Source organism: Pundamilia nyererei, unplaced genomic scaffold, assembly GCF_000239375.1.
Source record: "Pundamilia nyererei isolate P.nyererei 1_Seehausen unplaced genomic scaffold, PunNye1.0 scaffold00023, whole genome shotgun sequence".
NCBI classification, from domain to species: Eukaryota; Metazoa; Chordata; class Actinopteri; order Cichliformes; family Cichlidae; genus Pundamilia; species Pundamilia nyererei.
This window is the reverse complement of record NW_005187424.1, coordinates 4000076-4014982: the sequence shown is the minus strand read 5'-3', so window position 1 is coordinate 4014982 and position 14907 is coordinate 4000076. Positions and strand designations below refer to the sequence as shown.

The 14907-nt window shown below is 39.4% G+C and overlaps 2 protein-coding genes across 3 annotated transcripts in view; one reads left to right on the top strand and one right to left on the bottom strand.

Moving 5' to 3' along the window:
* Window positions 1-4351: 4351 nt before the first annotated feature.
* On the top strand, window positions 4352-7240 carry znf648 (zinc finger protein 648). Its single transcript, XM_005727247.1, has 2 exons — window positions 4352-4405; window positions 4683-7240. The coding sequence occupies exon 2, from the start codon at window positions 4683-4685 to the stop codon at window positions 6147-6149; it is 1467 nt and encodes a 488-aa protein (XP_005727304.1). The 5' UTR covers window positions 4352-4405; the 3' UTR covers window positions 6150-7240.
* A 344-nt stretch (window positions 7241-7584) lies between these two features.
* sec16b (SEC16 homolog B, endoplasmic reticulum export factor) overlaps window positions 7585-14907 on the bottom strand; it is a 14868-nt gene continuing 7545 nt past the window's right edge. For both annotated transcript variants that reach the window (XM_005727245.1, XM_005727246.1), the window contains exons 11-25: window positions 14124-14205; window positions 13906-14023; window positions 13717-13828; window positions 13445-13550; window positions 12723-12860; window positions 12518-12631; window positions 10817-10892; window positions 10576-10735; window positions 10300-10463; window positions 10168-10196; window positions 9905-10012; window positions 9722-9817; window positions 9532-9646; window positions 9173-9216; window positions 7585-8785 (exon numbers count right to left, since the gene is read on the bottom strand). In XM_005727245.1, coding sequence (XP_005727302.1) covers window positions 9200-9216; window positions 9532-9646; window positions 9722-9817; window positions 9905-10012; window positions 10168-10196; window positions 10300-10463; window positions 10576-10735; window positions 10817-10892; window positions 12518-12631; window positions 12723-12860; window positions 13445-13550; window positions 13717-13828; window positions 13906-14023; window positions 14124-14205 — 1435 coding nt within the window. In that variant the 3' untranslated portion in view covers window positions 7585-8785; window positions 9173-9199. The remainder of the gene's footprint in view (window positions 8786-9172; window positions 9217-9531; window positions 9647-9721; window positions 9818-9904; window positions 10013-10167; window positions 10197-10299; window positions 10464-10575; window positions 10736-10816; window positions 10893-12517; window positions 12632-12722; window positions 12861-13444; window positions 13551-13716; window positions 13829-13905; window positions 14024-14123; window positions 14206-14907) is intronic.

Below are 14907 nucleotides of genomic sequence, written 5' to 3'. Positions count from 1 at the left end.
TTACTCCAGTCTACTCTCGTGTGTTCGCACCTGGGTCCACCACACACACCACCGCACGGTCTGCCTCCTCAGATCGTGACAATCAGATTGTTTTCACTTTTGGAAATACACAGTTTAAGTTAGGTGAGAGCACCGAGATGCAGACAGTGCAGGGGACTAGATACATTAAACCCGCTCGCTTGTTGGAAATTCATTGGACTGTTCTCACATGTGACTAACTTGTTTTTTGGAAACTGGCTGAAGAAGTGAATGCCAAAATCAAAGTGCCTCAGACAATTGTGTTCTCCCATGCACATCTGTTACATCTGGGGTGCTTGTGGGAAAACAGATTAGCAGTATGGTGAATCAACAGAAATGGCTCCTTCAAAATAACAACTAACAAAGTCCATCTTCCAGCACCTCCAGCTCATCTGTTCTTATCTCACTCTTGCATGCAAATAAATAAAGGTTCCCAAATTGTTGCTGTAAAGTTGGAGCCCCAAATTTTAGCCACTTCCAGAAATAAAAATTTCCCCAGACTCAAATGTTGTAAGCGTGTGTACTTTAAAAACAGTCAAGACAGAGTGGAATTAGGAGTACTGTTGATAACTTTGTACACAAAGGAGATGTTTACAAAATAATCCATGTCACAAAACAAAACAAAAAAAATAATAATTCACTAACACTACATAAAAGCATAATCTAAGTTTTAGTATGGGCAGCCTAACAAACAACAAAAATAAAAATATACCAAAATATACCATGAGCTGGAACTTGCTTTAAGTGGATTAGTTGTATGGGCTTTGTATGCGCTTTAAGCCTTTAATTATACTTATTCAACAGTACCTGTCAAATGCAATTGCTGATGGCAAACTATAATCACATACTAAGGTAAATTGGACTCATACAAGTCCACTTCTTAATAGACTCTAATTTAAATTTTCTCAATTGCAGAGAAATAATAGAATGAAAATCCTTGTAAACTGAGAAACTGCAGGTGTGAGCTTGAAGAACAACCAAACTCACTTAAAAAAAAACTACTAAGGACAAAGAGGGCAGCTTTTAGTCTCCCAATACTGTAATATTCACCCTAATGAATGGTATAAGTTTAGGGTCCCATCTTTCTGTGACCTTATGTCCACAGATAGTAAATAAGATTAGGAAGGATACTTACCAGCAACAGGTTAGTAAACACTTTCATAATAAGCTAGTACCCCTTTCAACACTAAAGTCATTCTAACAGGATGTTTTTCGACAGTGCATTGGTACAACTGTTCCTTACTATATTTAGAAGCACACTGAAGTTATGAATCCTGCATGCCAACGATGGTGCCAAGCTTGTCAGCGCCGTCCAAGATGCAAACATACTGAACCACTAATTGTGCACATGAGAAGTAAGCCTGCAGCTTATGTGACTACATTCAAATAACCAGTGATCAAATCAGGTTTGAATTAAATACATTACAGTTTGTTATCATTTACAGTGTTCAGCATCATAAAGAATCTTAATTCAGCTCTGTCGGGTTACTGTTGTGCTTTGCATGCACTCTATTGTAAGCTGTTTTCATTTTGTTCTCCCCCTGTACCTCATCACCCCATGCACGAACCAATTTGGCACAAAAAGAAAATCTACATGGAAAAACTTTACTGAAAAGTGAAACCACACCAAATTTATATTGAGTGGTACAATATGTCCTTTAAGGTAGAACTTATGTAAGTGGATGAATAGTGAAAAAAACCAACAATTTCCACAGCCACAGAGTGAAGGTCTGTGGAAAATTCCCCATTTGGGTATGTTCTCAATTAAGGCAGTTTACTCTCCAGCATGAAATTGAAGAACCACCTCCAGGATGACTCTGCACTTTTTCAGTGCACTTGAATGAGTTGCATGGAAATCAATAAAATGTTTATTCAAGTGTAACTTCCAAGGAAAAGCAGGTCAGTCAGAGCGAGTAGAACTAAAATTTGCATTTGGAGGAAGAGTCGCTCTCTTTCCATTACTTGCTTTGAAAGAATCACAAGGGGATTATAACACTTTCTTTACTTGGGGTCTGGAAAAAACACAAACACCAAGTAAACTAACAAACCACAATCTTTTTACTCCCAACAGAGACTTCCTGGGTGATGCTCTTCATGCTGATTGTTAGTACAGCTTCGGCATCCGGGTTCATGTCACTGCAACCCACTTATGCAACATCCACCAAAGCTTTGTTATGACAGCTTCAAGTTGATACATATACAAAGAAAAAGAGTAATTACCAGTTTAACTCCTGATCTGATTTTAACATTATGTAGAGCTAGAGTTACTTTTTCAAACTTGGAACTTGATGAATAAACTTGAAATAAACTAAAAATGATGGTTTTCACAAAACTAAATGTTGGACAACACATAAATATGCACAACTCCAGAGATTATTTTCATTGTTCTTTTTGTTTTTTGTTTTAATTGTGATATCTATGAAATTGTCCTAAATTGGTGTATCAAATCATCCATTTGTACCTACTGTTCAACAAAGGGGGCAATATCCCTGAAAGCTTACGTGAGAAGACATGTACAGGTATTCTTGTGGTGGATATGTGTGGGAAACTGAAGCCAAAACTTTGTGTTGAGGTACAAACGAATGGAAAATGCAGCCTTGTAAAGGTGATTTGTTAAGGATCTGATTTCAATCTGTTCTCCTGGGAAAGTGCTCTGAGTGCAGACTACAACTGTCAATTTAATTAAGATTTAAGTTACTTAACACATGCAGGTTTAAATCCTGTCAGTCCCTATAGTGTAAAAAACAAAAACAAACAAAAAAAACACCATTATTCTGACAGGGAAAAATAGGAAAGCTCTGGAGGATTTTATCAGGGAGGGGAAAAACACGAGTTCTCAAAATTAATAAAGACATGTCCTACTATTGAGTATGAAAGAAATATTATTATATTTTGATTACAGGACAAGTGGATTCCCTTTTTTCCTTTTCCATGATGACTCTGTTTACTGAATGGATATTTCGAGGCCATCTACTGGCAAAAATCTGGACTGCAACTTATTTATCACAAAAGCTGTACACAGTGTTCTCTAAACATGGGGGGGCACTAAGTTGAAGCCATTCTCCCATGTTGATTTTGTTAAGCATACGTCGGGCACATATAAGTATTCTTCAGAACTTCTGTTGTTTCGAAACCAACAAGATTCATCTGTTGATATATCCATAGATTTTTTTTTTTCATTCAGAGACTGAGCTGAAAACATCGTGTTTTTTTTCTAAAGCAACACAGATGTCTACAATAAGACGCATTCTAAAATTCACCCTTTTTTCTCTTTTTCGTAGAGCTGGTGATTTTCCACAGTTTTTGCTTCTGACTTGGCAAAATATCAGGTGAACAGTGACATCTTGTGGTCGTTACCCCAAAATGCTCATGGACTTAAAATAGAGGTGAAAATAACTTTGCTGTGATCTGAAACACCGTCATCAATGTGATACTTTATAGACTTTTGGACAGTACGGTGCTCACTCTTAGATTATTACTAACGGTTAGAGTTTAACGGTGAATGAAAATATACTTGAATATTAGCTGTGCTGAAACGGTTAGTGTTGGTCAAATGTTTTCAGCTCAGTGTAATTATTTAACAAGCAAATGGTTTAAATTTCTGTCCGTCTCCACCTGACCTCATAATGCATTTAATTAAAATATCAATGCACTAGTCGCATACTTACAAATACGACCATTATTTTATACCCGTTCAAAAACAAAATATGTCACTCACTAATAGCAAGGGCGAGTAAACTTAAACTGAGCAAAAATGTTTCCAGGTTTGTGATATGTAATTTAAGTAGAGTGTTGCATTTTGTTTCTTCCTTGGCTTAAAGGTAATTTGAACGTTTCATTAACGCCCTCCTGAGAGCGTAACCTAAATATCAATGCGCGGACGGCGGCACTAACTCACACACTATCAAAAACATTTTATTTTCTTCTTTTTTTGTTGTTGTTGTTGTTTTTATTTCTATTTTTTTAAAGCTGTTAAAACAAATTAATAAAAAGAAAAGAAAAAGAGTCAAAAAGAGTGTTGGTAAACTAAAAGTTAATTAAAAGTTAGTCTTTCCAGTTCAAGGATCCAACTTAAGCGAGTAAACTGTTAAAGTTTCCGACTTTCTACCGTCCAACGCAATCTGAAAGTCTCCGTCTGATGCAATTACTCAACAAGTCGTATGTAAAACGGGTGGCAAGTTCAGTGAGTGGAGGGTAAATTGAGCCCGGCTGTGAAGATATAATTGCTGCTGCTGACTTGCAGGATAGATGCTGACCTACAGAGGCTTGCTGCCAAACTCCGCCCGTTAACGCAACCGGACATCTCTCATAGAGTTATACTAGTACCCGGGCTAGTATATCTCCCAGGCATCTCCGGGATCTGACCTGCTCGCGTGGAGACTCCAGGGTAAGCTGCTCTATAAAATGATTTAATGTGTGAAATTACAAAATAATGAGTTGTTTTTATTTTTATAGTAATATAACGCTGCGGGAACACATAGTAAAGTTCTGGTGTCATATGACGAGCATGGTGTCAGAGCATGTGTGGGATATTTACATGATACTGGTGCATGCAGCAACAGCAGACTTGCTGCAGAAAGTCTGTGTGGCATCAGTTATGAGTAAAAAATAAATAAATAAATAATTCAAAACACATTTCTGACAAAATCAGTGTCATTCTGCAGATGTCTACTGGGACAGATGTTGACAAAAAAAGGAAAAGGAAAAGGAAGGGAAGTGTCACTCATTTTCCCCTGGATGGATACATCTTGAGTAACACTCACAGTGTGAATATAGAGTCTTCATTTGGCAGTAATGGTGTAAGAATGGAGCCATTCCCAGAGAGTAATGAGACTGGAATCCTTTATCTGAATCCTCAAACACCAAACTTCTCTCTTGTGGAGAGGTTTGCAGGGCTTTCACCAGGAGAAGAAACACCAATCCAGGATGAGCAAGAACACAAAGGGGCATCGCTACGATGCATTACATACACTAAGACCAATGAAATATGTAAACCAAATGACGTGCTCCAGGATGCTGTGACACAGAATGAAAGCATGTTCTTGAAACAATCCAAGAGCCAAAGTGATGTCTCAGACCAACAGAGGACATCTAAGCTAGAGTTAAGTAGTGAGGAATCTTCTCCAAGCGAAGGTGAGAATAAGACCAAACATCTGAATGTAAATAGTCCTTCACTTATGAAATTGCTTAAAAAGTGTAAAGACGACAAAATCCCTCGACTTTTGGTAGCAATGAAAAAACGCAATGGAGTTGACACTGACACAGAGGAACGTCCATTCAAATGCACGCACTGCCAATGGGCTTTCAAGAAGCTGTGCAACCTGCAGAGTCACTTACAAACACACACAGGCCTCAAGCCGCATGTATGTGATATATGTGGCAAGGCTTACTCTCATCAAGGCACGCTGCAGCAACACAAGCGTCTGCACACGGGTGAAAGACCGTATCACTGCCCCTTCTGTGTCAAAACCTATATCTGGTCCTCAGATTACCGTAAGCATATCCGTACACACACTGGTGAAAAGCCATACATCTGTGACACCTGCGGCAAGGATTTCATCCGCTCTTCAGACCTGCGGAAGCATGAGCGGAACATGCACACCAATGACAAGCCCTTCCCATGCACGCACTGCGGCAAGACCTTCAATAAACCCCTAGCTCTGAAGCGCCACGAGCGTAAGCACCTGGGAGAAAGACCCTTCTCCTGCCCCGACTGTGGGAAGAGGTTTGCCCTGGCTAGCCGCATGGCAGAGCACCAGAAAATCCACAGAGGAGTGCGTCCTTTTGTCTGCTCTGTGTGCTCCAAGTGTTTCACAAAGTCCTCCAACCTGACCGAGCATGAAGCCATTCACAGCGGAGTGCGGCCCCATAAGTGCACAGAATGTGGCGTGGCATTTGCCATGGCTTCCCGTCTTGTTCGTCACCAGTTCATACATAGTAAAGAGAAACCCCACAACTGCGTGGGCTGCAGCAAGAATTTTAGCCACCCAGCAAAACTGAAGCTTCATCAGGAGCAAAACTGTGCAGGGAGGATTTTTGTTTGCACAGAATGTGACAGATCTTTCCAGTGTTCCACAAAACTTGCACAGCATGTGCAGAAACATGGGGACAAAAGTGTCGCAGCCTGTTAAAGACAAGAACTGTACATATCCATTACTGTGCTACAGCTGTTTCATTTCAGTTATTAAGGTCAAGAAACATTGGACAAAAGGTTATAGGGCACCACTTTACATATGCTAATGAGCAATATTTATTTAGAGTGCCATGAGCTGTAAAATCTTCACTCTGTTTCCCCAGGGTGCTGGGTTCCCACGAGAATGTCTTGGGATAAAAATTACCGCCAGCACAGCACTGACACTGGAGCTGACAGTTTAATGGTGTGATGTGAAACTCATTAAAAGAGCACTGAACCCTTTTTTTAAAACTGTGAATGCACTGTAAATGTAATTAATGTTACCCACAATATAGCAGTTTTGCATTTAGGCATTTTATCATACGACTTCTTCAATCATGCACTACAGCCATGAACTCTACAACACATTTCCCAAAGGAAGTGTGGAAATACATAAATGCACCACCACTCTGTAGCAACAGTGGCACACTAGACATACCAGCTTCAAATGATAGGCAGCTTATTGTTCTTAACCCTTGCAAAGAATAATACAAATACAATTACAATATTTAAGTACTGCTCTTGAGTAGATAAGATTTTGCATCACTGATACTAAAAACATGACTGTGACAACATTAATAGACCAGTGCATTTGTAATCATTCAGGGAAGCTGGATTGCCAGTCAGTTACTGCTTGCTCTTTTTGCTGATTTGGACTTTTTGGATGTGAATTTCACGTACTAGTACTTTGTATTCATAGTGCGCTTTATTTATTCAACTACAGCATTTGTCATGCTTACTTTTGTAGTTTAATTTCTATTTTACCAACAGAAATACACATAGTGAGAAAAATTGAGTTTGCCCGGATACAGAGTGTGATATTTTCTAAACACAGTAATAGCATTTATGATATTGTACTAGATGTCAGATTCCTATACGTTAGGTTTAAATGTATTTTAATCATGCATGCTGCCATCTTCTGAGTTTTGGTTCTTTGTAATCATATTGCTACATGTACAAGAAGCGTAGCATGTTTGGAGTTTATCAGTGAGTAAAAGTGAACTAGCATTTTACTGTGAATCCGAATCTCAATAAAGATTTTGTATAAGATGTCTGCCTGTTGAGGAGTTTTTTTTATTTGTTTATTTTCCAATTATCAAAATATGTAACTTTGTTCGAAATATATTAGGTTCTAGTATAGTCTCATCTGGATGCCATTTTAAGCAGTCTTTCATAAATCCACTCTGATAATTTGTATAGTGACACTTTATTGGCAGGACGTATGCCGTAGTTCACATGCTGCTCATCTGCATGTGTGTGTTTGTTTGTGCGTGTGTTGAATTCAAGGCCAGCGTGTGCCACTCATTCTTGGCTACTGCAGACTAATCGTAAAAGGAGACGGCACCTGCCGTGTTGTCACTTGCTGTACATTAATTGAGAGGCTCTGTCGGGAATTGCAGCTATTTCTTGGCAAGATGTAATTATTCAATATGTGACTATTAACATGACTGCAGATACAGCTTTTAATAATACTTTCCTCTGCTGCGAGAATCTGCTGAAAAGCTAGAGAATAAACACATTTCATGTGGTCGTATAGAGGTACAAAAACACAATACATTGAAACTTAAAGTCAAATGACTTAACAACATCCAGTTACATCCAAACATGTTTACACGGTGACACAGAAATAAAAAAGGTCAATCTAAAATCAATTACAAGAGTATATATTACTGTTTTTATATACAATTTAAAGAGCGGTGTGTAAAATCAAGCTTTTATATGCTGAGCTCCATTTCATTACAAATAAGTCATCAGCACATAAACAGTTTGGTCCTGGAAGCGTCTGCTCTCTGGTGGGTGTAGAGGCTGTAAGAGGGTACTGGGTATTTGGCTGGTAGAGGTCTTCCCTGAGCTATCCTCCCCTCTCTCGCCATGTGGTATCATCAATCTTGGCAGTATGACAACATGAGAAGACACTATTCCAATTTTATTTTCAGCATTTATTTTCTGTCCCGTGTGCAATTTAAAATACAACTGTTGCACTTTTCAGATGACAGAAAATAATCAAGTACTGCCCATGATGTGGTACAGCTCTGCAAAGCTGGGCTACAAATTATGCTTAAAAAGCTTCTGAGACCACAGCATTTATTAGTGTGCGTCTTATTTCTGTTTTAAAACAGTGCTTGGAGCATAGATAATATAACTGCAGTGGTATATGTGTGTATATCTTTAAATATTTTCCACGCTTATATTTAGCTGGATATTTAATTGCAGCATATAGCACAGATGATCGTGGCATAGTGATCACAGTTACACCAACATTTTTTGCCACTGTAGAACTTCAGCCCCAGTGTTGCTGGCGTGATTGCTCTGAGTTAAGCTATCCCTTTCCCAAGATATGTACTGCGTCTGCTGGTAATTTCCCCTAAGTCAGCTTTTAGAACACACCTCAGCTGTTTTTGTCACTGCAATATGAGTTGATATCCAAGTCGATGCAGAGTATTCCTGTAACTAACAAGGAACATCATGGTTTGCAAGCTCTAGGATTTTAAAGGGCATTACTAAAAAAGAACTAGTGAGCGGTATGCATCTTACAGTACACGACATGTGGTGTGACATTGTGATATCCTCACTTTTGGTGCAAGACGCATGATCCTGCAAACAGAACATGTTTAGTTAATGTGAATCCGTAAAGAATTATAAAGAATCAATATGCTTATCTTTAACCTCCTAAGACCCGAACTCTTCCACGACATGCATTTTTTATTTCTCTTTGATATTTGGGCATATTGGGGCCCGATGAATGTAAAAACAAAGAATTACCTGATTTTTTTTAACCTTATTTTTGTTTTTAAGAAAAATAAGAGCCACATATGAGGATATTCGTTTAAAATTTCGATAGAACAGTAGCAGTATAATGCCCTCGTAAGTGGATATCAGGCCCATGTAGAGCAAAATTGAATATTTTAGTCTAAATAACCCAAAATGTGATGCCCACATATGTGGACGGCAGGTCCTAGGAGGTTAAGTAACTTCATTTACCTGTGACAGAGGTGAGTCTCACGGTTTCTAACCCAGCTGCTGGCCTATAGTGAAGACATGGGTATTTAAAGAAAATGCTCACATTTGTAGAGTTAAATGGAGGTAAAATGTCCTTAGTAACAGCCAAAACACTTGCAATGTTTTAAGTTTCTGCACTAAAAAAAAATCCAAGCGGTGTCCATCATGACTGTAATATATGAAACTGGACACGCTAGCTAAGACACTCATTGACCTCAGAACATACCATAAGAATGTGGAAGCTGACAACATGTTTATGTTGAAATCTATTATTAAAATAGTGATAAGTGACTAACACTGACACAGAGCCAGAATATTATGTAACTGATCATGTGACCCACCTGCTTTCCGTGAGAATGGATTAATCCCAGCAGTGGAAGACTGTGGTGGAAACGTGCCAGGAGGGACACTGGCAGGCGGTGGAGGAGGACAGACGTCAGCAGATGGCGAAAAGTCCTGTAACATACACAGCGATTAGTATCATTAAATGAAAACTGAGATCACATCTGAGCTCGTATGCTTGATACTTACTGTGTGAGCTGGGCCTCCCTGCTCTGAAGCCTCTTTTTGGACCACCTTAGGTTTTGACTTGAACCAGCCACTGAACCATCCTTTCTTTGTGTTCTGCTTTTAACACAGAACAAAGTGTGATGCATGTAAACTAATTCTAATGTCACTGAAAGCTGTGTGACATATGATAGGCAGCCCACCCACCTGTTTAGGAGGCTCAGTGGTGTCCTCAGAAGCTTTCAATCCTTGAGGGACAATCTGCTCGACTTGTCCCGGCTGACCGAAGTTCGTCTCAATCATCTGACCGTGCATCTTCAAAGGCAAATAAAGGCAAACATTTTAACTTATAAGCAGCACTAATCAATGCACAGCACAATACATTTGAATGTAATCTTTAAAATCATGCTTATGCGATAAATAAATCAAAGCGAAAAGTTGCCAGTGGAATATTAAAATGCATTTCTCACCATCCCTGCTCCAGAGGATGCTCCGGCCCCTGTAAAAGCAATAAAAAGAAAATGTCACACTGACTCACCGCGGGCCATAGTAAATACCCGAACAGAGAAGGGAATGATTGCTGTCTAACATTAGAGTCTCACCCTCTGCTATTGCTGGCAGATTATTTGGAGGACAATGTTGTGAGGCACTTTTGACTTCACCACTATCTGTGTTATGATAACTGAAGTTCTGGCTTGGAGCCACTGTGGGCACTGAGGGAGTATAGGCCACTGTTACTGGTGTAGCCGGGCAGTGGGCCTGTGGCCTAGACAAAGAGGCAGAGAGAGATCAGTGACATAATAGACTCTGTCAGGACTCAGTTACACATATCAAGTAAGAGTGTTGTCTGTGGGAAAGAAAAAGTAAATGAGGCACACCAGTCCTGAGCTGCTCCCATGCCCCATGACCTCACTGCCATTTCCTCAGTGTCTCCTCCATCTTCATGCAATATGCTTTCTTGGTCCTCATGTCCTCTATAATAAAGGAGTTCAGGCTCAGGACTCTGAATGCTGTGGCTCAAATCATCTAAATCTGATTCTGCATAGGGAAAAAAAGCATTTTATTAAGGTATAATTCTGCTCTACAGTGTGAAAAAAGCTACACAATGCAAAAAGTTACCTGAGGGCATTTCATGTGACACAACAGTATTCCCAGGAGCTGGCTGGTATGCTTCAGTAGAGTCGACAGTTCCAGTCTAATAAAGATAACACCATATTAGTTACAGAGTTTAAGTTCCATTACAGCTATGTTAGCAGTGTGAGTTTGTACCGTGTACACTCCACAGATGCTAATATTTCCCAAGTACAACATTTACCATGTGATGAAATTAATTTGACAGTCATTTTGTTATAAAGCCAAAATGACAATAGTTAAAAAGAAGTGAAATATTGGTGGTGCTAGACGAAAGGAGCTGGAGCTGTCTTTGCAAAATTCAGAAGCAACCATTCAATATGTTCATCTTATGTCAAACTTGTCATCATAGGCTACAGTGCCTGGGATCCCTGCATGTCTGTACCAAATTTCATGGTAATCCATCTAATAGCTGCTGAGATATTTTAGTTCGCTCTACAGTAGAGGAGCAACCACCAGATGGGATAACATTACCAACTCTACTGACACAGTAACATGACTAAAAAAGCTTTGCTACACAGCTGGCATACTGGCATAACCAATATTCAATACATTTTATAATGATTAATAATTATTATTTTTAGTAGCATAATCAGCCCTGAATGTTTACATAAATATGGAAACTGAAGCAATTTAAGGGACCATTTTTATTCCTTTAAAATCTATTAAAGTAGGTTTTTTTCTTATTAATGAGTAAGTAAAGGGATTTGAAACGTAGAGAAAGATATAATGAAAATATTTAGCGGTCTATCATAAATGGCTGTGAGGCAGGATATGAACCCAATACGCTGGATTCAGGAAATGGAACATGAACTCAAAAAACAGCTCTAATGGTGAAGTCGTCAATGCAGAGCTGTAACCAGGAATCAAAAACCTACGAATCTAGGGTAAAATTCAGAACAATGGAGCACATAACCGAGAGTAAAGCAGGAACCGCAGGAACCACGGAAAGCATGGAGCAGAGGAGCACATAACACTGAGAAAGGACACAACAAAGGGCAAGAGGAGACTTGAGTTATAAATACACACAAGGTACTTAGATAGATGGGAAACACCAGGGAACACAGCTGGAACTAATCAGGGAAATTAGACTCAGGAAAGTAAAACTGAACACTAAACACGTAGGGCAAAGGTTAACAAAATGAACCAGGAAATAACTAAGGGAGGCAGGAATACACAGACACCCTAACCAAACCTAAACATGAAAAAACTAGATGTGAAATCAGAACTTTGAAATAAAAGAAAAAGAAACCAAGAAACACTTTAATTTTAAAAAAAGGTATCCCAGACCCAGGGATCATGACACAACCATCAGAACAATGATGATTTGCAAGCCTAATTCATGAAACAACTTATATAACAGGAACGCAACAGTAACTTATGTGTGCAAATAATACCACTGATATCTGAAAAAATATGCCTCACTTACCGTTTTGATTAGGTACCCCGTATCACTCCTGTTCAAGGTGTGATGAGGGAAAAATGTGCACAATAAAATCACAAGTCACTTGTGAGCAGTTGTGATTGCTGACAGTGCTGAATTGATGCTAAGCTAAATTAGAAACCCTCATGTATCATACATTTCCTCCACGATTTAATTCTTCCTTGTACAGCAGTGACAACGGAGACATTTCCTCTCACACACAGGTAAACATAATATGATGTGAAAAGACTGAAGAACCTGATCACCTGTAAACTGTGGTGCCTAGCACGTAGGTGCTTCAGCCAATCAGGTTCTTGCCCGTCTCTATGGAGCCCTGCTTCACTGAACTGACCCTCTGAGTATCTCAGTCTGTCTGACAGCTGCAAGAAAAACATACAGTATAACCATTGTGTCGTAATTGAACAGATCACTGATAGTTAGTCAGATGTGTAAGACAACCTGTAGGTTTACCTTGACGACCTCACCAGTCAGCACAAAGAAAGGCTCCTGATGCCTGAGGATCGCCTGTCCGACCACCTCACAGTAATGAAAGGCCTGAGATGAAAGCCCACAGTCCAACAGACGATTGGCGTACAGGAACTTATACACCTGACCAAAATACAACAATAACCACAGTCATGCATTTATTGCAGATTTAATGGTAATGATTCCAAATATTTAAGTCTTTGCTAAGGGTTGTTGGATCTAATGCAGTGAGTCTAAAATAGTGTCCAGAGATACAAAAGATGGGCAAAGTTTTGCCGGCAATCTTTATCCTTCAAGATCAGGTCCTCTACCAGAGGTCTAGGACTTGAGGGTCCCAAGCAGTATCTTTGCTGTTCCTAGGACTGCGATCTTCTGGACAGAGATCTTGGAAGTTGTTCCTGGGATTTGCTGGAGCCACTCACCCAGATCTTCTCAAGGACCATACATTGCAACAAAAAGATATTCTGATTCTGAATGAAATGTTAATGTATTATCTTCCTGTATTGAATCCAAACTAGAAACCTTTTGTTAAACTGTGTAAAAGTGTCTAATAAATTGATGGGGGAAAATGTATTCTATGTGCTAGTGGAGCTGTGTTATAATGGAAAAATGTTAGATGTTAGATGACACAGAGAATATTCGGTGCCTTTAAATTTGATATTTCCATTTGGTACACCATTAACACAAAAAATATAAGTAGCACCCACCTGAAAGGAGGGTATTGAAAAGCTTTTGTTCCCAAGAGTCTGGCAATACTCATATAGTTCAGTGCACTGGATGGCAGTGTTTGTGGCAAAGCACTCAAACAATTTCCTAGAGGAAATAAAAACAGACAAATTCAAAGCAAAGAGCTGACAGAAATTAAGATCAAAATAAGACATGCACGTGTTTCAGCAGAAAATTAAGCTTGTGCTGTCAGTATAACCAGATGAACAGCACTTGGACTGATGAATGGCAGCAAGTCTGAATCACAGCTCACCTGTGGCTGCTGCCTAGAAGTGCCAGTCTCTCAGCCTTCTGTGTAAACACCCCGAAGGGAACACTGGCTGTCAAGTAGCACACATGGGCAGCATGTATGAGGCCTCTGGAGGCTGCACAGGGAAAAGCAACACACATCAGTTTGTATGTGTGTGCATGACAACCTGTCAGTCAGTCGGTGTATCAGTACCGAGTGTATCTCCCATGGTGACGATGGCCTTCTGTTGGATGGCTGGATCTCCTGTCTCATTGGAGAGCATAACAGCCAGATGGGGCCTCCAGTCTCCCCATTTTTCATTTCCACAGCACTGAGCACAGAAAATCACTATTAAACCTTAGTAATAAGATACAGGCTATAGCATAAGCTTGTCTTCATATAAGAGTTTTGTTAGGTTCTGGATATTTTACCGTGGCTGCAGCAGGAATTCTCCCAGACAGCAGCTGGAAGAGAGTCTGGAGGGGATCACTGGGCGTTAGCTGGCCTGTGAACCTGCCAACAGAGCAGCCTGTGTCACTGCACGTCTTAAGCAAGGCTTTACAAAAACAGGAACTATCCCATTTAAAGTGCATCTGTTCTGCTAGTACGCACACAAGTGAAACACCACACTGATAGCTCAGATTCTGCCCCTCTTGTCAATTACAAATCAAAATCAGTCTGCCTATCTGCCAGCCTTCTCCCCAGACATTCCTCTACTGACAACCTGCTGCTGGGCTGCTGAGACATACCACTTAGTCTGTACAAATAGTCTGTAAAAACTAGACTGGGTTACATGATAAATAGCTCACGGGAGTTTAATGAGAATATCTGTATTATAATGATTTCTGTTTATTACTGTTAATGAAAACTAAACAAAAAAGAAAACTAGAAATAAATGATTTTAATTACGAGGCTTTGGTACCGATTTTTAGTGTATGAGGGAAAGCCAACTGTTCTTCTGTAATACGTTTGGTGAACTTTTCAAACGTTTCCACTGACAAACAGCACCTATATTGTCATTAATTAGTTAGTAAATAAAAATGACAGTGAAACTAAAAAAACAACAAAAAAACTAAACATTTTGAAAACAATTAAAACCAACCAGCGCGGTTAGACACACACACTCTGAAACTCTGAAAAATAGCTGACGCTCAAATTAATTGAAACAAAAATATAAAACAAAAAAATTAATGCAATATGGTGCAAAAGCCAAAC

Coding starts and splice junctions, on each gene's coding strand:
- znf648 (XM_005727247.1), top strand. CDS start 4,683: ATGTCTACTGGGACAGATGTTGACAAAAAAAGGAAAAGGAAAAGGAAG.